Raw genomic sequence first — 23,663 nt, 5'->3', positions numbered from 1 at the left:
ATGCACTAACTATAATAACATCAAACATTTGACTAACAATTTTGCAACCCTTAGATTTTAGTGAAGCATTTGGGGGATGATTTATATATTCCCAATCATTTTTTTTTAAAGGTGTTCGAAGAAATCGATCTATTGTGTTCTTTTCCCTTTGAGGTAGGAATCCATTTTTTACTGCATTTACTAGTGCTGTTTTTACAAGTTGTTTTTTCCTCCTCCCAGCAAATGCCCTTCTCAATATATGAGTGTTACAGAACTACCATATTGCCACAATGCAACTCTGTCCTGGCCAAAGATGAGTGGCTCAGGATTAGGCCCCAATCACCATCCTACCTAGGAATTTGATATTTGGAACTGAGAAAACCAGAGACGGGGAGTCTCTGCACTCCTGCTGCTGAGGCCTCGGCAGCCCTGACCCTATCCTTCTATTGGTTTGATTGTTCACTGTTCCTCAGCTTCCATGAGCTGCCCCAATATCCTTTCAAGAATCCCCCTTTTGGCTTAAGCTAGGCAGAGTCATCTTCTGCTACTTAAAGCCAAAAAGACTCTTAATAAATATACCTATGGCAAGTAGATGCACTTAAAATTATTTCTGCCACCTTAAAGCTCAGGTCAAAGCAAGTACTGGTCATACTTAATGACCTAGAAAATGTGCATAATAAATGATAAAAACACATCACAAATTAATAAGCACCATATAATCTCACTTTAGTTTCCAAACGTATGACTGGAAAAACCTTATACCAAACTGTTACTCTTGATTACCTCCAGTGTTCTGTCTGTTTCTTCTTTTCTTTTACCCTACTTCCCAATTCCCACAATAAGCCACATTTAATTTTTATAATCAGAAAGAAATAGTGAAAAAGTGTTAAGAATTAGATGTTCCACAGAGACCTGACATCAGTGATGGTAATGATCATAGCTGTGTTGTTCTCTCAGCTAGAAGTGATTTTTAAAGACAACTCAGGGGAATTCTCTGGCGGTCCAGTGGTTAGGACTCTGTGCTTCCACTGCAGGGGGCCTGGGTTCAATCCCTGGTCAGGGAACTAAGATCCCGCAAGCCGAGAAGCGCAGCCAAAAAAAAAAAAAAAAATGTGCATAAAGATGACTCAGGCTTGCCTTTACTGCCTGAATTGTCTCCCAGCATCTTAGTCTATTCACAGCTATAAGAGCAGTTACTTAGCTTCAAACCAAAGCAATGTCACTAGGAAACATTAAGTGCCATAGGGACAGGATTTGGTTTAAGAGTACCTGGGTTTGAGCCCAGCAAAAGAGCTGTGTGATCTTGGGATGGTCACTTACCTTCTCTGAGCCTCAGCTTCCCCCTGCTCAAAATGGGGAATTACAGTGCCTTCCTCTCAGGATGATTGTGTGGTTCATAAAAGAACATGAATGTAAGAGCCCTGGGCAAGCGAAACAAATGTCAGCTGTTGTTAACTACTCTCGCCTCTTGTCCTGCAGCAGCCCTCTCGGCCAGCGTGGTTTTTGGTTGGGCTTCCCTGTCAAGAAATTAGAAGAGGCCACTATGCACTCCTTCCCTAATACTCTCAGCTGTGGAACCTGCTAGACAATAGGCCCTGATGCTTCAGTTGTCCTTCTCTTACTGGCTTTGCACCTTTTCAGCAAAATAAACAGACAACATTGAATACTTCAAAAATATAACTCATCTAGTAACTGACAGTTTTTAAAAATTGTGGTAAAACATACATACGTAAAATTTACCATTTTAACCATTTTTAAGTGTAGTGTTCAGTGGCATTAAGTATTGATACATTCACATTGTTGTGCAATCAGCACCACCATCCATCTCCAGAACTTTCTCACCTTCCCAAACTGAAACTCTGTACCCATTAAGCACTAACTCCCTCCCCTTATAACCCCTGGCAACCACCATTCTGCTTTCTATCTCTGGATCTGACTACTCTAGGCACTTCATATAAATGAAATCATACAGTATTGGTCTTTTTGTGACTGACTTATTTACTTAGCACAATGTCCTCAAGGCCTGCAGTGTGCTGAATGTTTGTGTCTCCCCAAAATTTGTGTGTTGAAATCCTAACCCCCCAAAGGTGATGGTACTAGTAAGTGGGTCTTTGGGGAGGTAATTAGGTCATGAGGGTGGGGCCCTCATGAAGGGCCTTATAAAAGAGGTACCACAGAGCTCCCTAGCCCCTTCTGCAATGTGAGGATACAATAAGTCTGTGATCCAGAAAACGGCCCTCACCCGACCATGATGGCACCTTGATCTCAGATATCCCAACTCCAGAACAGTAAGAAATAAATATCTGTTGTTTATAAGCTACCCAATCTATGGTATTTCATTATAGCAGCCCAAATGCACTAAGACAAGGTTAATCCATGTTGTAGCATGTGTCAGAATTTCCTTTTTTTTCAGCTTTACTGAGGTATAACTGACAAATAAAGTCATAATATATTTAAAGTGTACAACATGATAGTTTGATAGATGTGTCCATTGTGAAAGAATTCCCCGAATCAAGTTAACTAGCACATATATCAGCTCACACATTTGCCTTTTTTTTTTTTTTTTTTGGTGAGAATACTTAAAATCTACTCTCTTAGCAAATTTCAATACAGTATTATCAACTATAGTCACTATGTTATGCATTAGATCATCAGACCTTAATCATCTTATAACTGAAAGTTTGTTCCCTTTAACCAATATCTCTCTATTTCCCCACCTGCCCTCCAGCCCTTGGCAACCACCATTCTACTTTCTGTTGCTATGAGCTGGACTTTTTCAAAAAAGATTCCACGTATAAGTGATATCATGTAGTATTTATCTTTCTCTGTCTGGCTTATTTCACTTAGCATAATGCCCTCCAGGTTCATCTGTGCTGTCACAACTGGCAGGGTTTCTTTCTTTTTTAAGGTTAATATTCCATTGTATGTATATACCATGCTTTGTTTATCCATTCATCCATCAGCGGACACTTGGGTTGCTTCCACCTTTTGACTTTGTGAATAATGCCGCTCTGAACGTGTGTGTACAAATATCTGTCTGAATACATGCTTTCAATTCTTTTAGATACATACACAGAAGTGGAATTGTTCGATCATATGGTAATACTATTTTTAATTTTTTAGGAACTGCCATATTGTTTTCCACAGCAACTGCACCATTTTACATCACCACCAGCAATGCCCAAGAGTTCCAATTTCTCCACAACCTTGCCAACATTTATTTTCTAGTTTTTTGTTGTTTTTGGTTTTTTTTAATAATAGCCATTCTAATGAGTGTGAAGTACTATTTCGTGGTGGATTTTATTTGCATTTCCCTAATGATTAGTGGTGTTAAGCATCTTTTCATGTGCTTATTGTCCATTTGTGTGTCTTCTTTGGAGAAATGTCTATTCAAGTCCTTTGCCCAGTTTTTAATAGGGTTGTTTGGTTTCCTGTTGTTGAGTTGCAGGAGTTCTTTACATATTTTGAATATGAATTCCTTATCAGATATATGACTTGGAAAAAATATTTTTTCCATTCTGTGGGTTGCCTTAGTAACTGTACTTCTTGGCCTCACCTGTGCTCATTCAAATAGTAACTGCACCTGCACGTGACAGACACTGTGCTAATGACTATAAGGAAAAGGTGTCCTTGACTTTCACACCCTCTCTCTGTGGGTTTGACTCTGTCATGCTATCAGAATCCTTCCCAACTGCTTGGGAACTTTTTTTTAAAATAAATTTATTCATTGGGGCTTCCCTGGTGGTGCAGTGGTTCAGAATCTGCCTGCCAATGCAGGGGACATGGGTTCGAGCCCTGGTCTGGGAGGATCCCACATGCCGCGGAGCAACTAAGCCCGTGAGCCACAACTACTGAGCCTGCGCGTCTGGAGCCTGTGCTCCGCAACAAGAGAGGCCGCGATAGTGAGAGGTCAGCGCACCGCGAAGAAGAGTGGCCCCCGCTCGCCGCAACTAGAGAAAGCCCTCACACAGAAACGAAGACCCAACGCAGCCAAAAATAAATAAATAAATAAATAAGTAAATAATTTTTTTCAAAAATTCATTTATTTATTTATTTTTGGCTGCGTTGGGTCTTCATTGCTGCGCTTGGGCTTTCTCTAGTTGCGGCGAGCGGGGGCTACTCTTCGTTGTGGTGCTCAGGCTTCTCATTGCGGTGGCTTCTCTTGTTGTGCAGCACGGGCTCTAGGTGCGCAGGCTCAGTAGTTGTGGCACACGGGCTTAGTTGCTCTGCGGCATGTGGGATCTTCCCAGACCAGGGCTCGAACCCGTGTCCCCTGCATTGGCAGGTGGATTCTTAACCACTGCGCCACCAGGGAAGTCCCAGCTTGGGAATTTTTTTAAACTACTGTATCTTTGAAGACTTCTAAAAGGAATTTAATTGGCTATTTCATCTCAGATACCTGAGAAGTGAGATCTCAGTCCTAACGAGGTTGTGAGGAACTGGGAGCAGCGCAGCTTGAAGCTAGCAGAGGTGGTCACTGTCCACACATTCAGACACACGCCACACAAAACCTCCATGAGGGCTTCCTGACGTCCCCACGTGTGTGGGAGGAAGTACGTCCACTCACACCGGTGCCTGCCGAGGAGGATTTGACTGTTATGTGTTGTAACTGTTCTCACCAGCTGATAAAGGTCATAAGCCTTGACCCTGGGACCCCAGACCCTTCTTGGGGCCTTTATATTCCTTCCTGACCAATGAACAATGAAACTTGTTTTATCCAACCACGAACATTCTGCCTCAGCAAGTGCTCGTTTTCAAGTTTTAGCATGACCACTATGAACTAGAACTGTAACATTCTTGATTTTTTTTTATTCTCCTTGCCACTCTTCTCAGTAAATGTCTTCACTGGGGGATGTTCCCTTGCCTGGCAAGTTAATAAACTCGGCCCTTTATCCCCGCTCTGGTGTCTTTCCTTTGTGTGCCATGTGAGCTGCAATCCCACACTTCACTGCATGGTCTCCTCACAGGTCAACACAGAACCCACACACCAGATGCCGGACAGTTACTCCAAGTTTTACACTGATACACACACTTATCCATGCATAGCTGCAATCAATCTCATTCATACATTCCTCAGGAAATTTACATAAATGCCAGCCTATTTTCAAACAAACTGATATCTTAATTTAGCCACCTAGCATGCAGATATTTGACCTCTACTAAGAATAATATTTGACCTCTATTAAGAATACTTAATACTTTCCCTCCTGATGTTCACATTTCTTATAAAGCTCATCCACGGGACTTTAGGTAAATGTTCAGCTGCATCTTGGATCTGCTTTGCATCTAATAGTTGCTAACACACACAGACACACACACACACACACACACACAGACACACACACACACAGAAGTATTCATTTGTCTCTGAAGAGCTGCCTTTAATGTCCTGTTGAAGCCAAAGAATCAAAATTTCGAGACAGTGAATTAAATTTGCAGAATCAGTGCTCAGGAGCAATAACATTCCAAACAGGAAACTACTCCAATTACAACATCCTCTGAATTATGATCTCTGCTTCCTTGCTGCTTTACCTACTACCAATCACCCAAACAGCCTGCTTACTGTCTACAGCAGCAGTTCCAAAAAACACTACTCAGGGTTTTCTTCCCCCATGGAATGGAATTGGGCAGATCCCTTACGATCAGCTAGAGAAAATGAATCTGAAGCCAGAACCCCAAAAGGAAGCACTCACCACTTGTTCTCTAACCACTCCCCATTTCCTTCACAGACCCCCACCCCCAAAGGGGTGGCCATCACAGGAATGAGGCTAATAACTCACCAAGAATTGCTGCTTCTCAGCTGTCCTGGAGCCTGGCATGGACAGATCCTGTGCTGGGTGCTTTGCACTTAGCCTGGCTGATTTTATTACCATGTATGAGTTACAAATGTAAGGCAATAAATACAGGAAGAGGACAGTGTAGTAAGACAATGATCTGGAGGTTCCTCCCACCAGCAGTGTGCACTGCCCTTGGGGTAAATTATGTCCTGTGGTGATGAACTAAATGTTCCCTCCATGTTTCCTATGAAGTTCTGTTCTTCAGGGTTGAAAACCAAGCCCTGTGCCACCAGCTCCACTTACTGCATTTACCCTGACGTATAATTTATTCCTCCTTCAGTATCAGAGGCAGTTTCCCACCAAGACACAAAGAGGCATCCTTAGCGGGAAAGGGAAGATTTTTTTCTTCTTTGCATGATGTGGATGCTTATGCAAGGGTGGGAGTGGGCTTTAGGTTTTAGTGACATGATTTCTTGTGTGTGTGTGTGTGTTTCAGATCAAATGAGGTTTTTGTTTTCTTTATCTTTGTTTTAAAAATCATGATGAATGGTAATTAGATTTATCATGGTGATCAATTTGAAATGTATAGAAATATCGAATCACTATGCTGTATACCATAAATTAACATAATGTTGTAGGTCAATTATACTGCAAAAACAAACAAACAAACTCATTAAAAAGTTCAGATTTGTGTATACGAGAGGCTGAAGGTGGAGGGAGGGGAATTAGAGGAAGGGAGTCAAAGGTAAAAACTTCCAGTTATAAGATAAGTAAGTACTAGGGATGTGATGTACAACATGATAAATATAATTAACACTGTTGAGTGTTATGAGAGCAAATACTGAGTTCTCATCATAAGAAAAACATTTTTTTATATTTCTTTAATTTTGTATCTATATGAGATGATGAATGTCCAGTAAATTTATTGTGGTGATCATTTCATGATATGTGTAAGTCAGATCATTATGCTGTACACCTTAAACTTATACAGTGCTGTATATCAATTATATCTCAATAAAACTGGAAGACAAAAATAAAAATAAAGAAATTATGAAAGAATAATCTTAAGAAATTAAAGAAAGAACAGTATAAAATAAACTTAAAAAGGAGGAAAGATATACTGAAGATAAAGAGGAAATAAATGAATTAGAAAACCAAACACCAAGTAGATTTGAATAATAAAAACTAAACCTGCTTCTTTCAAAAGAGCAATAAAATAAACAAACCTGTGGCAAATCTGATTTTAAAAGATCACACAGACAAAACAGAAATGTTGAAGAGAGCATAATCACATATATAGAGGCTATGTGAAAATTAGATGAGAATACTATGGCCAACATTATGTGACAAATTTGAAAAATCAAGATAAAAGGCCCAACTTTTGGGGTAAAATCACCCCAAAATTATCTTACCAAAGGATAAAAAAATTTGAAAAGACTAATAAAAAAGAAGATTTGACAATGGAGGTAAAAATCTAACAAGCTCAGAGAGTTGTTTGGGCTAGTTCCAAAGACTTTTATAGTAGCAGATAATTCCAACATTGTTTAAATTGTGGCAGAGCACAGAAAATATGGAAAGGTTCTGAAATCATTCTTTTGAGGCTAACATATTTCTGAAACCAAAATTTCATATGTATAGTTCAAAAAAGAAAACTCACTTAAAATAAGGATGCAAAAATTTGAAATAAAATATTAACAAGTTGTATGTAACTGCTACCTATGATGACATGACAATTAAGAAGGGTTTACAGCAGGAATTCAATGATTGTTCCATATTATAAAACTTATTAATGCAGTTCTCTACAATAATAAATTAAAGGGAAAAGTATCATTTAACCATCATGACATATTAAAATAGTGGCAAAGAGCAAAATTTCTTAATCCTGGAGCCTTAACCTGAAGTTCCATCTTCACATCTATTAGCTGTGTGACCTTGGGCAAGTTACTAAATCTAAATTTCATCTCCTTGTTAGTAGAATGAGAGTTTTTAATAGAGATAATCTTAGTAAAAGTTTTGAGTTCCCACTCCCCCCAAAAAATTAAAAAATAAAAATCATGTTGAGAACATTTTTATAGGAGAGAGGAATGACTATGTCATCCTTAGTATGATTTTCATTTTCCCCTTCTCTTATTTCCTTTTGATATTGTTTTCCAGACATTCTGAAGACAACCATCACCATGAGCCTTTGTCTTCCTAATCATCTTGTTTCTCTTTTCTATCAGGAAAAACCTCCTCCTTTGCCCTTTCGCATGAACACTAGATTACTAAAAATGAAGATGTGGTCCTAAATCAGTCAAGTGGGTAAATGCCTGGGTGAGAATTAGTGGATAAATCTGGAGTCAAAGAAGTGTGATGAGCGCTTTGGAAAGGGTGTAATCCACAGAACTGCCGACAAAGTACATGGCCTCCTTGTCCTTTTCTTTTTCTCTGCTCTGAGTATTCTCTGTGTTCTAGAGGTCCTATGGATTCAGCCCTCAAACAATTGGCAGAAAGGTCTCTCATAGTGAGAAGAATTTGACTCCATCTTTCTCCTCTGTTTCAAACACTGACCCAACTGTTGTATCTTAACCATGGCTCCTCCTTTATTATCAGGAACTTCATGTTGCCGTCTCTCTATTAATTGGAACAATGTACTAACTAGTAGAGAGATGGTAAGATCAATTAACATAGGTAGGCCATCAGCCTGAATACACCTGTTTGTATGCGTAGTGGCAATTAGCTACACTAGTTTATCAGCAGTCACACCTGATTAATCTTCTGCTTGATGGTAAATGTCAGGAGATACCTGTGGTCACACAAAATAAAGTTCTTTCTTATAGAATTCTAACTGGTCCATTGAATTTTCTTTCTTGGGTTAAGTAGGATTATGAGTTAAATGGAACTTTGTGAATATGTGAAATTCAAATTGTAAACTACTCGAAACCTGATTCAACAGTTATATATTAATAACATCTAAGGCAATTGGTAATAAAGCAACTTGAATAGTGGCTGAATGTGAAAATATATGTAAGTTGAGAAAAGAAAGGAGAAGGAGATAAAGAAGGAAGAAGTAAGAGAAGGAAGAAGAGTAAATATTTGCAAAGTAGGGTGGGAATTAGAGGTTTATGGAAAGTGAGCCACCTCAAGCTTCCACAAGTCTGCCCAGAGCACAATTTGCCATGCCTGAATCTCATACAGACACATCTACAAGGAATAATATCCAGGTACTATGCCAGACACCTTCCCTTGGATCTGTACATTAGTCATGAACCAAATCTTCATGGCAGGGAAAGAAATAGTCTTTTACCATTTACTAAACAGTAGGAAAATACAGACTGACAAATTCATAAAGATGTTTTAAAAATAGAAATTAGGAAGTTAGGATTAACATATACACACTACTATATATAAAATAAATAATCAACAAGGACCTACCGTATAGCACAGGGAACTCTACTCAATACTCTGTAATAACCTATATGGGAAAAGAATCTGAAAAAGAATAGATACATGTATATGTATAACTAAGTCACTTTGCTGTACACCTGAAACTAACACAACATTGTAAATCAACTATACTCCAATATAAAATAGAAATTAAAAAAATAAAATAAAAAATAAAAACAGATAGTAACAAAAAATAGATACATGGCTGGGAGGGAGGATATCAACTAGTGTATGCTTCTTCTGCAGAACAATCTAGCAATACAGATCTAAAGCCTTCAAAATATTTATATTGTTTGACCTAGTGATAAACCTTGAAGACATTATGCTAAATGAAATAAATTAGTCACACAAAAAAACAAACACTATATAACCCTACTTATATGAGGTACCTACAGTAGTCATATTCATAGAGACAGAAAGTGGAATGGTAGTTGCCAGGGGCTGGGGGAGAAGGGAATAAGAAGTTATTATTTAATATACAAAGTTTCCATTCGAAAAGATGAAAAAGTTCTGGAGAGGGATGGTGGTGGTGTTTGCACAACAAGATGAACGCACTTAATGCCACTGAACTGGACACTTAAAAATGGTTAAAATGGTAAAGTTTCTGTTATACGTATTTTACCACAATTAAAAATTCTTCTGAATATTTAGCAACAGGAAAATGGTCAACATGGGAGAAACAGTAGCAAATATTTTCCAGATTTTTCTACAAAAATCACTGTAAGCACATGTAAGGAAGAAAAGATCAGAAGGTTATTCCAAAGCACAAAATGTTAGTAGACATTACTTCCAGGTGAGATTATGAGTGATTTTCTTTTTCATATTTATCTGTATTTTCTAACTGTTCTAAGTAAATATACAGTATATTTATAACTAGATAATAAAATAAAATTTAAAAGCCCACCTACTACATCTCTATCCTCTTACCCTGCTTTATTACTATAGTAATGGCACTTATTACTACCTGAAAGTATATTGTCTCTTTATTTGTTTCCTTGCCATAGTCTGTTTCCCCAGGTAGAATGTAAGTTCTCTGAGGTCAGAGGCATCTGCATCCTTTATTCTTGAAGAGTTTCAGGCACTTAATGAGCACTCCATAAATATTCGAGTGAAGGAGAATGAGTCAAAATGAATGGATGAGGGAATGAACAGAACATCAGTCATCCTCAAGTATGGACAGTGGCATTCCTTTCTCCTGTATCCCCACTCCAGGCACCTGGGGTAGCGACCCTCTTCCTCCCACCGGTAACCAGCTCAGGATTGGAGGAAGGGCTTTCTCCAGATTAAGCATCATCAGAAACAAAACCTGAAATGTGTCCAAATTAGGGCTAAGAGAGTAGGAAGTAATCTAGAAACCCTCTCGCTTAAAGGATAGTTGAAGGGCCTGAGAATGTGAAAGAGAAGGCTTAAAAGGGAGGGAAGATGTAGCCATTTCCAAATCCTGGAAAGTAGTCAGGTGGAGTCATGCATTTATTCCATAAATATCCATTGAGCCCCTTCCGGGTGCCAAGGACTGAAATAGGCACCAAGAATACAGAAAAAAAAAAAAGAATTAGATTTCATCTGTCTAACTCCTGAGGGAATACCAAGGATTGGTGAGAAATTTGGAAAGACAGATTTGAATGCATTGTAAACAAGAGTCCACAATAGCATTTCTTAAAGATCATTTCATGGAACCCCAGAGATACATGGAATGTTCATTTATGTTACATAAAAAAAGAATTCTGGGGCCAAATAAATTTAGAAAATCTCAAGATGAAGTTAGCGCTTTTTAAACTATAGCACACGACTTCTCAGGGTCTTTAATACTGTACATCATTGTAAACTGTGACTCTCCTAAACAGCGTATGATTCTTTTCCCCAAACCTTTTGGTCAAGAGGACAATTTTTCAAGGCCTCGGACTTCCACAGGATGAGCATTAGGAAAAGTTATCCTCTCTTCATAATGAGAACATTCACCTGTGGAAACGGTAGCCTGTGACCATGGGTGCAGACAGGCACTGCAGCTTGCCCCTGAGACACATACTGGCACCACACACCGCAGATGCCTAAGTCTTCATCCTGAATCACTCCTATAAATCCAGTCCTCTCACCTCATCCCCCTCACCTCACACTTTTCCCAGTTACCAGTCTCAGCACTCAATTATTCCCCTTTCCATCCTTGCTTTGAACCTGGCCTTAAAGAACCATGCCTTGTGTTTCTGCTTCTGACTTGTGCTCTGTGTAATAATGATTCTGGTTCTTTCCCTAAGCTGCCGGGTGTCACCCTGGGTAAGGCTCCCCGGGTTCAACTCTTTCATCCAGCTCACCTTACATGGAGGAGGGAGACCCAGACAAGGAGTAAGAGTTTCTTGTGTCAGGGATGCCATAAACGGGGAGAGCTTGGGTATGCTGATGTGGAAAGTTTTTCCCTGTTCTTATTTTCGGCTACTTCTTCGACAGGTCTGAGATTCTGTAATGTCCTATTTCTAGACATTATTTTGAATACATTTAGTATCTGGGAAACCAGCTATTTCTCTGACTGCATCATCTTGTCAGTTCTCATATGAAATGCAGATGCCCCGCCACACAACTGAGAAATCTTTCACGTGATGAGGCAAAGCTACTCATCGAAGGTCACTGGGCTTTGGTGTACCTTCCAGCCATATGAATAAAAACCCACGATGCCTTTGAAGCCTTGCATGAAACTCCTGTGGGGAGAAACTCTTGTGACTTTAGACTATAGTCCTCAAAGTCTGTCCCATTTTTGTTCTCTTACCTTGTAACTTGGGTTCTCATGCCAAAATCCAGTGACCTCATTGATTGCAGCACCTCAATACAGCCCATGTACTGGAATAAGAAAAGAAAAAAAAGAACAAGTAGGAAAAAATAGCACAAAGATAGCTCTTAGCTTCAGAGTGATTTCCTGGGAAACACCTTAAATCAGCTCCTGATATCAAATTACATTCACACACTCAGCCTGCCATTGATATTTCTGGCCATTAATGGATACATGCCTTCAACTGCGGTTCAGTTATAAAACATCAGCTGAATCCAAAATATGATATCAGGAATACAGCTGTCATCCCTGACAAATGTGAGCTCAGAGGTTAAGAGCTTGGGCTCTGGGGCCAGACCATGTGAATCTGTATCCTGGCTCTGCCAGTTGTTAGTTATGGAACCCCAGCAAGTTACTCAACTTCTCTGCATCTCAGGTTTGTCACGGTAACATGGGGATACAATCAGAATTGTCGTGAGAGTAAAATTATTTCCTACAGGTGTTCTAAGAGCAGTGCCTGATACATTCATGTGCTCAAAGATCAGAGGAAGCAAAACTAAAGGTAATACAGGAATATCACATCTTCTAGGGAGATAAAATAAGCATATAAATGCAGATAATACAGGACAGTAATATAGGAAGATCTTATTTTTTTTTGCAAGATCATTTATTTATTCAGAGGGTTCAAGGGGAAAAAAAGTCATGTCCTACACCGGGAATGAGTACATTTAGCTTGAACGTGGAGTATTGGAAAAGGCATGGAGACTTATAAAGCTAAAAGATGGTTTATATTTAATGTGGCAGCAGCAGGAGCCATAAGGCTGCTGGAAAGAGAGTGATGGGATCGTCTGTCTTCGAGGAGCTTTACGTCAGCAGCAGTATGAAGGTGGGCTCATGGCGAAGAAAAAGGGACGATGCTCCTTTCGAGAGGGAAGTAATGACAGCTCACACTGAGGAGGGACGGTGGCAGTAGGAAGGAGGGGACAGATTCAAGTGACATCACAGAAATAGATACTACACCATTCGGCAGTTGATTTGATCTAGAGAATAAGAGAGAAGGATGAGTCAAGAATGACTCAGATGTTTCCAGCCAGGGTAGCAGAGGGAACAGTGATTCCATTAACAGAAACAGGAAAGCCAGGAGAGGGGAAGATGGGTTGGTTTAGGACCCACTGACTGAAAGACACTGGTGGGGTATCCAGGAAATAACAAGCTGATAGTTGAACATTGGATTCTGGAATCGTGCAGAGGCATTACGTGTAGGGACTTAGTAGCCTTCTGTGTATCTTTGCCAGGTGAGGCAGTGGGAGTAATCCTCTTAGCAGTTGACGAGGGAGAGTGTTTCTCTGAGAATGAGCTCGGAAATGTTATGAGAGCAAAGTGGTCTGATTGAAAGTGATCTGTAGGCTCCTTGGAAAAGATCTGCTTCCTGTTTAGCTTTCCTCTGGAAGCCTTGCAGCCTCCCTCTGCTTGTGCCAAGATGGCAGGAGCTGGGGGTGCCTCCCCAGATACTTCTTGCAGTATTTCTCAGGGAATTCTACAGATTTCACATCCTAAGAGGAGGTCAGTGCACCAAGTGTTGCCTAGAGCCTCGTGCAGGGGAAAGCGTGCTGGCCAGGACAATTACCTGGCCATTCTCAGCCAGATTCCTGTTCGTCACATTCCTCCTGGGGGGTCTAGTATTGACAAAATTTTTTTTTAATATTTTATTCTGTCCCAATCACATTTAACATCCCAAGGCTTGAGTACCTCAAGGAAGTAAGCGATGTCTAGAGATTTCTGTTCAATAAACCATTAGACATATTAGGAAAGGAAAGCTAGATGTAGCACGGTATTAAGCCCATCTCAGAACTGTCATGAAAGGAGATTGCAAGGGTCCAAGCTCCATGTCGAGAGTGGACTGAAAGGAAAGTTTTCGTATCCTCACTGGCTGCTCTGGCTTTTCCTGCCTTTCCGTGTCTCCTCCCATTCCAGAACTTAGCACCTGCTCCCCTATTTCCTGCATCCCTCAACCTGGAAAGAATGGACTCCCCACACAGGTTGGGGAACAGGTCTAGGCTATACCTCCAACCCCCCCCCCCAGGAAGCCTTGTTGGTGCAGAGGTGGGTGTCATCTTTCCCTTCAGCTGTAAATTTACAATTTAAGACCAGGTGATACAGCCTATCCAGGTACAGTTTTTGAAAATGTGACAAAGCACCTCCAGTTTTCACACTCAGCCAGAGTGATTTTTAAGAAATGAATATCAGGCCATGTCCCGCCATTGCTTAAAACCTCTGGCATTTATTATCAGAACAAACTTATTGCCATAAACACTTAAACGCTGTGTTTTCTGACCCCTGTTTACCCCTCCAACTCCATCTGTGTCACTCTGCCCCTGTGCACTTTGCTGCCACATTGGCTTTCCTTCTATTCCTCAAATACACCCAACACTTGCCAGATACAAGGCCTTTGCACTTGCTGTTCCATTGTCAGCTCTGCCTAGCTCTTCCCCCACTGCTCTGCAGGACTAACTCCTTTTTGTCCTTCAGGTTTTAATTCAAATGTCACTGCCTCAGAAGCCCCCTCCTGTCATCCTTCATCACAGTCCCTCATTTGTCATTTCATGCCACTATCAGGTTTACTTGTCAATTTGCTTGTTTATTACCTGTCTTCATTCCCTTGGCCATAAGCACCGTAAGAGTAAGGCCCATGATCACCATGGTATTTCCAAAACCTGGGACAGCGCCTGGGCCACAGTGAACTCTATAGATTTTGCATCCAACGAATACTGGATGAAAGAGTGGAGAAAGCTTCTACTGTTCAGCTCCAACAGGAGCTTTAAAATGAGCAGGGGGAGGTGAAGGTCTGACCGTTCTCCCCATCCTGGGGGATGAGTGAGGAGTACAGAACTGAGGACTCAGGAAGAGACTCAAGGGGAAGGTGGGGAAAATGGGCCCAACTCCCCAGGTGTTCCAGGGATGGGGGGTGTGGTCATGGGGAGAGCCCTGAGCGATAAAGTTGATGGTGGGGACTCTCACAGGGGAGGAGAGTAGGCTGCGGATCTGAACAGGGCGGGGAGAAAGAGGCAAAAAAATGTCAGCTGGGACAGAAACGCTCCAAGGCTGATGAAGCTCAACAGCCACGTGCGGGAGGGTGTCAGATGGTGCAGTCCTCAGCCCAGTGAAGTGCAGCACCAATGGTGGGATTCTGGTTAACAATGAGGAGAGGGGTTTTTAGTAGAGAGTGGGAGAGGAGGACGGGGAGGAGGGGAATCTTCCAAGGTTTTGTTCTTTTTTTTTTTTTTAAATTTATTTATTTATGGCTGTGTTGGGTCTTCGTTTCTGTGCGAGGGCTTTCTCTAGTTGTGGCAAGCGTGGGCCACTCTTCATCGCAATGCGTGGGCCTCTCACTATCGCGGCCTCTCTTGTTGCGGAGCACAGGCTCCAGACGCGCAGGCTCAGTAGTTGTGGCTCACGGGCCCAGTTGCTCCGCGGCATGTGGGATCTTCCCAGACCAGGGCTCGAACCCGTGTCCCCTGCATTGGCAGGCAGATTCTCAACCACTGCGCCACCAGGGAAGCCCCAAGGTTTTGTTCTTAATCACGCTTCATGGCGATAAACACCTCATCCCCTTCCTTCTAAGGCAGCCCCAGGCGTTGCTTCCGATCCCCTCCCCTTCCTTGAAACCTGTTTTGCTTCACACGCTTGTCTGTCAGCAATGGCACACCTTCTGCCAACCTCTCTGTGATAAACGTGAGTCATAGCCTGAGGTGATCAGACCATGAGCACGTTCCCCGTGGACCCTGGGCACGTGAGGAAGAAGCCACTCTGGGCAACGTGAAGGGAGAAAATCAATGCCTGATTTTTTCCACAACGACCCTGAAGCCCAGATGCAGCTGGTCTTCCCTTTGACTGACTCCGTCCATTCCACTCCGAAACCATCGCTGTGAGGAAGCAGGGAGAGGGCAGTGCATGAAAAGAATCTGTCTGCATCTTCATTCAGGTACCTGATGACTGCACAAGCGGAAAGTGGATGAAGGTCCAGGCCTGAGGGAGGAGGAGTTTAGTTTGTTGATTTCAGGATAAACTAGGGATGATAGTACCTCCCATTCATTTATTAAATGTAGATCTGCATAAGACGTGCTCTCTGTTCTTAAGAAACCCAGCCCCATGAGGACAGGCCAACCATGAAAGAGATGATTTATCTTTTCTTTCTATGAGGTTAGTCATTGTTAATTCCATTAAACAGACGACGAAATTAAGGCCTGTTAAAGGGAAGTGGCTGGCTCGGTTTCATGTATTCAGTGAGACTGAATCAGGGCTTATTCTGGAGGCCACAGCCCGTTTCTGGGAACCTTTGTGTGAGCCTTGTGGAACAGGAAAAGCAAAAAGAAAAAGAGTCATCAGCTGCTCCCACTGACTCTTCCTTTGGTCTTCCCAGGTGTGTAAGAAGGTAACGGGCCTGGGGGCCACATGGTAAGAGCAGGCATGAATCCACGCTCTTCCGGGGCCTGCAGCAGGTGGCACATGAGGCAGAAGACACTCCCTAGTTCCTGACCCTGCGATGAGGACAGGACACTGAAGACCTTTATTAGAGGCATCCAGGAGTGGTGAGAACGTGGCGACACTCAGACAACCTTCCCATTCAGCACCTGACAGACGGCTCACCTAGCTCCCCGGCTCACGCACTCCCTTCGTGCCCCAAGGCAGTCATAATATTTTTGTACTGTCTGAGCTTCAGCCACTTGCTTCCAGGGAGAGATGAACAGCCTATTCATGGCCTGTGTATCTTGGGTTTTGCATTCCAGAGAAGAAATGACTGCGGTTTTCAGAGAAAAGGAATGAGAGCTAACTTATGGGAAATTTTCACCTGACTCTTTCAGAATGATGACTTCAAAAGACCTAAAGAAAAAGGATATATATTCTTATATCCTCAGAAAAAAATGTCTGCAGGATACATAAGACATGGTTAACAGTGGTTACCTCTGGGAATGGGAGACAGGCAGCCTTTTACTTTTTACTTTACATTTTTGTATTGCTTATGTTTGAAAATAAGTAGATGGTATTATTTTAGAGTTTAAAAATTAAGTAAGGCCTACCACTTACCCTCTTGGGATCACAATTTATAAATTACTAAGTAGGGTTAAATCCCTTTTTTTCAATGGCATATTCCCTTCCTTAGAACGTGCCTGTCCCTGTGCTAGGAGAATGGAGGAATATTGTTCAAGAGAAGGTTAATGGCATTGGCCCTGCACTTAATAAGATGGGAAGGAATGCCATTTTGAAACAATCAGAACACTGAAGAAAAGTATATCAAATACGATATGACAAGGGTCTGACCTTCATGCAGTAAATGTTCAACAATGGTAGAGGCCACCAATGTGACCTGAAGACACCGCAGGATTTTTCTGCCACCTCTAAATAACATCTAGTCTTTCCCATTTAAAAAAAAAAAAAAGTGGGGGGGAATGGGGAGAGGACATTCTCTTCATAACTTTGAGACATTGTCACCACTTCTTTACTTTCCATTCATGCTTCAACCCACTACAGTAGTTTCTGGTCTCAAGACTCTACTGAAACTCCCTGAGCAAACCAATGATCTCCTCGTCCACTGTGACCTGTTCTGGTCTCCAATTCACCTATCCAGAGCATCTGCCATTGCTGACCTCTAGCCACCTCCTTCTCTTTCCTTGGAGCGTCTCTCCTTGGTTTTCTTGAGAGTATTCTCTGGTTCCCCATCTTTATCCTCTGACTCTTCCTTCTCTGTCTCCTTTGCTGCTTCCTTTCCCCCCTCCCCCGTCTTTTCTTTAAACAATGTCCCTTCTCCCGTCACTCTATACCATCGGTTCTTAACTCTGACTGCATATTAAAACTGCCAGGGAAGCTTAGAAAATTCTGGTTCCTGAGTTCTACTCCAATCCAATAAAATCAATCTCTACCATGTATACTCCTTTGCCTTCACTTATTTCCTGGATGCTGATGGCACACAGATTTTCAACCCAAGCTCTCTCCCATGTTCCAGATCTGTATAATCACAGGAATATTCCACTTGCATCTCAAATTCAACAAGTCCAAATTATTCCTCTACTTTCATTTCTGATCTCAAACAATGGTATCACCATCTACCTCTCTATACAAACCGGAAAACGCAACTCTTCCCTTTCTTTCAAACCCCTCATCCAACCAGGGGCCAAGTTCCTTCAATTCAATCATCTCTCACATCTGCCCTCTCTTCTCCCCTCAGCTCCACACCCTGCCCCAAATTTTACCACCCTAGTTTAGGCACACTCTGTCTCTCAATTGCAATAGAGTGGACTCACATCCATTCAATGCACTTAATTCAACTACTATATCCATTTGGCCGGCAGAACGTAAGAGATCAGTCCCTTCGTTCAGCCCTTCAGCCCCCAACCCTACTCCTCAAACTAGACTTTGACCTCAACTGCCCCAGGAAAAGGGGACCTCTGCAAATTCAAACAGAAATATGAGTGATTGACTCTGAACCTTGATGGTCCAGGTACACAGGTGTTAGAGATTTCAGGGATTACCCAGTGCATTCTTTACCTGAGTTTCACCCTGGTGTTGAATTTAGAACACAATCCCCTGAAGAAGGAGTGTCCTACCCTCTGAATCTGCCTTTCCCAGTACAGCCAGTAACTTACTGAAATGCAGGTCTAGCAGGATATCACTCCATCCTATCACACCTCATTCCCACTTAAAACCCTTACAGACCCCCCCACCTTCTTAAAGCAGAGCTTCTCAAACTTTAGAGAACTTCAGAATCAACAGGGAAACTTCAATGGCAGATTTTTAAAAAAAGATTCCTAGGGTTCTGACAGATTCTGCTTCAGTCGGTCCAGGAGATTGCATTTTAATAAGCATTCATGGGTTCCACTACAGCTGGTCCAAGAATTAACACTTTGGAGAAAACATCAGTCTTCAGGAAGAGATCCTACTTTCTTAGTTTAAAGGACAAGGTTCCCAGCTATTATCATTCAAAAGTCACTTCCATGAAACCTCTCCTCTTTTCCTCCTTTCTTACCTTCAGGCTTGACCACTACCTTCTCTGGACCCTCCTCCACACACTATATGGATGTCCAGAAAACCTTTCATAAAACATTAATTGTCCATATGGCTTTTATTGGTCAATGTGTGTATATCTCTTTTAGGGTAGGAATAGTGTCTGTTTGTATACTCAGTGTTGAGCCTAGCTCACCAATGTTCCTGAGATGAATGAGTAAAATATGGCTTGAATAACTTTTAAGAAAAGATAGGATGTGTGTATAAAAATAATTATATTAAGGATTTAGATCATATTAATCCTTTTTTCAAACTGAATCTCATCTAACTTAGATTTTCCAAAAGAATAATCATAAAGGTCAAAAACTCAATGCTTAATAATTAAGGCATTAATGAGTGAGTGGATCCAGGTAGAAGAAAGTAGTCAGATACAGGCAAATCTGGAACTATACGGCCTACAAGAAAGACAAAACCCAAAGTACTCACTCTACCTCCTTCTTGTCATTTGGGAAACCAGGTCTGATTTTTCAAGAGAAGTCAGAAGTAAGACTTTATTTATGAATTTTCCTAAATTTTAAAACTAACAGGTCACAATGAACAATCCAAAAGTTAAATTTTAAAAACTCTATTTATAATAGAATTCAAAGGAATAAAATATTTATGAATAAATTTAACAAAATAGATACCAAATTTATGCTTTGAAACTATAAAATATTGTTGAAAGAAACTCAAGAAGACCGAAACAATTGGAAACACATTCCAAGTTCAGAGATCGGAAGACTTAATGTTAAGGTAGCAGTACTCCTCAAATTGATCAATTAACTCAACTAACTAATTGCATAAGGAAAGACATATAGATCAGTGAAATAGACTTGAGAATCCAAAAATAAACCCTCACATTTACTGTCAGTAGACTTCTGACAAGGGCACCAAAACAATTTAAGTGGGGGAACAACAATGTTTTCAACAAATGGTGCTGGAGCAATTGGATATTAACAGAATGAAATAACATACAAAAGAATGAAATTAGATCTCTATTCCATACCATATACAAAATGGATCTAAGACCTACATATAAGAGTTAAAATGATAAAACTCTTAAAAGAAAATAGGCAAAAATCATCAGGACCTTGGATATGATACCAAAAGTACAAGCAAACAAAGAAAAAAATAGATAAATTGAATTTCATAAAAATTACTTTTGTGCTTCAAGGGACACTATCAAGAAAATGAAAAGACCACGCACAGAACGGGAGAAAATGTTTGCAAATGATTTATCTGATAAGGGACTTGCATCTAGAATACATAAAGAACACAACTCAATAATAAAAAGACAAATAACCCAATTTTTAAATGGACAAATGATCTGAACAGACATTTCTCCAAATAAGATATACAAATGATGAGTAAGCACATGAAAAACTGCTCAGTGTTATTCATCACTAAGGAACTGCACATCAGAACCACAGTGAGATACCACTTCACACCCTTTGGAATGGCTATAATTTAAAAAAACAAACAAACTGAAAATGGAAAGTGTTGGCAAAGGCGTAGAGAAACTGGAACCCTCATACGTTGGTAATGGGAATGTAAAATGGTGAAGCCACGAGGGAAAACAGCTTGGCAGTTTCTCAAAAAGTTAAACTAAGAATTACCATACGGCTCAACAATTCCACTCCTACATATACACCCATGAAAAGTGAAAACACATGTTCACACAAACACTTGCAGTCAAATGTTCACAGCAGCATTAGTCATAATGGCCAAAAAGTAGAAACACCTGAATATCCATCAACTGATGAATGGATCAATAAAAAGTGGTATATCATGCAACGGAATAGTGTTTGGCAATAAAAAGGAATGAACTACTGATAAATGGTACAACATGGATGAACCCTGAAAATATTTTTCTAAGTGAAAGAAGACAGTCACAAAAGACCACATATTGTGTGATTCCTTTTATATGAAGTGTCTGGAATAAACAAATCTATAGAACTAGAAAGGAGGGTTGGAAGGTTTGGGGGGATGCGGTATGAGTACTACAGGTTACAGGCTTGCTTTGGCAGTTGATAAAGATGTTCTAATATTGGTGATGGTTGCACAACTCTGTGCATATACTACAAGCCATTGAATTGTGCACGTTATATGGGTGAATTGTATGGAATGTAATTATATATCAATAGAACTACTATCAAGCAACAATAACAACAACAATAATAGGCTAACAAATAATATCTTCAGGCAGTGTGGGATCCTGATATAAATTATTTAGGAAATACGTGTGAATGGATGAATAATCAATCTATGAATGAGGCTTCAGAAATGATTATAGTTGTTTGAAATCTTCAGCACTCTTGAGGCAGAGTTCATTGCTCTTCCTCTGGGCTCCCAGAACATCTTGGTCACACCACAAGGTTGTACTCACCCAGTGGTGCTGCAATTTATCTGTTTAAATGTCTATGCCTGCCCGCTGCTGGACTGTGGGCTTCTCAAGGGCAGGCAGTGAGTCTTAGTCATCATTATCCCCAGCACCTCTTACAGGGCAATAAACGATTTATTTGAATGAAGTAGCCAAGAAATAATGTTCAGGAAGTCTCAAAATAACCTGCCTCCTAACTGGTCCATCTGTAATGTGTTCCTTCTTAAAGAGGTATATTTCCAGTTAAAATAATCCTGAAGTGAAGCTGGTCAAAGCCCTCCTTGTGCCAGGTGTGAGTCGGAAGTTGCACGTGTGAGAAGGCAGTGGAAAGTCCTTCCCCGTTTAGTGCAGCACCAATGTACGCAAACCTGGGCAGATGGACACTGGGGAGGGGAACTCTGCCTCTGGAATGGGAGCAACATTGGGGAGGGAGTTCAGGGGGGAGATCAGTGAGACAGGCCTCAAGGGAAGAGGCACAAGGGGTCTTAGCAAACACTGCCTTTTCTTCCTCTTTCTTTTTTTTTTCAAATTGAACTATAGTTGATTTACAATACTGTGTTAGTTTCAGGTGTACAGCTTCAGATTCCTTTCCGTTACAGGTTACTGCAACATACTGAATATAGTTCCCTATGCTATACAGTAAATCCTTATTGTTTATCTACTTTATATATAGTGGTGTGTATCTATTACTCCCATACTCCCAATTTATGCCTCCCCCTACCCTTTCCCCTTTGGGAACCACAAGTTTATTTTCTATGTCTGAGAGTCTATTAACACTGCCTTTTCTTAGGTGATCTTACAGCACCTTTGAAGCTTCCCCTCCAAGAGCACAGGGCTGCTGACACTTTCCTGCTCTCCACCATTCTTTGTCTTCTTGTATTTGCTTTTCTTCAGAGCACTTATTGCTGACAGCAGTCAGTATTTGTTTGTTCATAGTCTGTCTCCCCCACTAGAAGGTTAGTAGCGGACAGCAGGACTGCTCTCTCTCTCTAACACCTAGAGTACTGTCTGGTACACAGTAGTCCCTCAAAATAAATTTTGGTTGATTAAGTTGAACAGGTGGGTTTTTTTGTTGTTGTTTGTTTGTTTATAAATTTATTTATTTATTTATTTTTGGCTGCGTTGGGTCTTCGCTGCTGCGCGCGGGCTTTCTCTAGTTGCGGCGAGCGGGGGCTACTCTTCGTTGTGGTGCGCGGGCTTCTCATTGCGGTGGCTTCTCTTGTTGCGGAGCATGGGCTCTAGGCATGCGAGCTTCAGTAGTCGTGGCACGTGGGCTCAGTAGTTGTGGCTCATGGGCTCTAGAGCACAGGCTCAGTAATTGTGGCTCACGGGCCCAGTTGCTCTGCGGCATGTGGGATCTTCCCCAGACCAGGGATCGAACCCGTGTCCCCTGCATTGGCAGGTGGATTCTTAACCACTGCGTCACCAGGGAAGTCCCAAGAACAGGTTTTTTAAATCCAAACATCTACCCTGATGAAAACTCCTTCTGCTCCAGGTTCAAAAGCCTGAAAATTTGGATTTGGTCATTCATTCCCACTTGGGGTCTTCGCAACCAGGGAATTTCAATCCTTCGAGTCCTTAATGTTTACAAAGATGGAATCTTCTAAAGTAAGTTGTGTGTTCTGGCTTCTCCCTCTAAAAGCAAGATCTCTCTCTCCAGGTTTCCTGTCCAAGCCAAAGCAGGGCTGTGAAGGGAGCAAACCCTATCACTCTGGCCCAGATCCTCACCTTCTATGCTCTTTCCCCACTAAGTAGACTCCTTCGCCTGCAGCAGATGGAGAGAGCACCTATATTTTAAAAGTCCATTCCTAGGGGCTTCCCTGGTGGCTCAGTGGTTAAGAACCCGCCTGCCAATGCAGGGGATGCGGGTTCGAGCCCTGGTCCAGGAAGATCCCACATGCCGCGGAGCAACTAAGCCTGTGCGCCACAACTACTGAGCCTGTGCTCTAGAGCCCACGAGCCACAGCTACTGAGCCTGTGTGCCACAACTACTGAAGCCTGTGTGCCTAGAGCCCGTACTCTGCAACAAGAGAAGCCACCGCAATCAGAAGCCCATGCACCGCAACAAAGTGTAGCCCCCGCTCACTGCAACTAGAGAAAAGCCCGCGCGCAGCAATGAAGACCCAACACAGCCAAAAAAAAAAAAAAAAAAGTCCATTCCTAGTTCCCCTAAGGCAAGCAGAACTGATAACATCTTAAATATAATCTCCTGGGGAATTTTAAAATTAAATAAGGGCATTTCTAAGTTGATTCAGAAGAAAAGTTTCTCTTTAACAGTGGGCAAGCAGGATCCTGCAAATAGAGT

General features: G+C 41.4%; 1 protein-coding gene across 2 annotated transcripts in view; it reads right to left on the bottom strand.

Moving 5' to 3' along the window:
- SHC4 (SHC adaptor protein 4) overlaps window positions 1-23,663 on the bottom strand; it is a 130,362-nt gene that overhangs the window by 76,491 nt on the left and 30,208 nt on the right. For both annotated transcript variants that reach the window (XM_059913335.1, XM_059913336.1), the window contains exon 2: window positions 11,941-12,011. In XM_059913335.1, the coding sequence (XP_059769318.1) occupies window positions 11,941-12,011 (71 nt within the window). The remainder of the gene's footprint in view (window positions 1-11,940; window positions 12,012-23,663) is intronic.

This window comes from Balaenoptera ricei, chromosome 2, assembly GCF_028023285.1.
Source record: "Balaenoptera ricei isolate mBalRic1 chromosome 2, mBalRic1.hap2, whole genome shotgun sequence".
NCBI lineage: Eukaryota > Metazoa > Chordata > Mammalia > Artiodactyla > Balaenopteridae > Balaenoptera > Balaenoptera ricei.
This window is presented reverse-complemented; position numbering and strand designations above follow the sequence as displayed.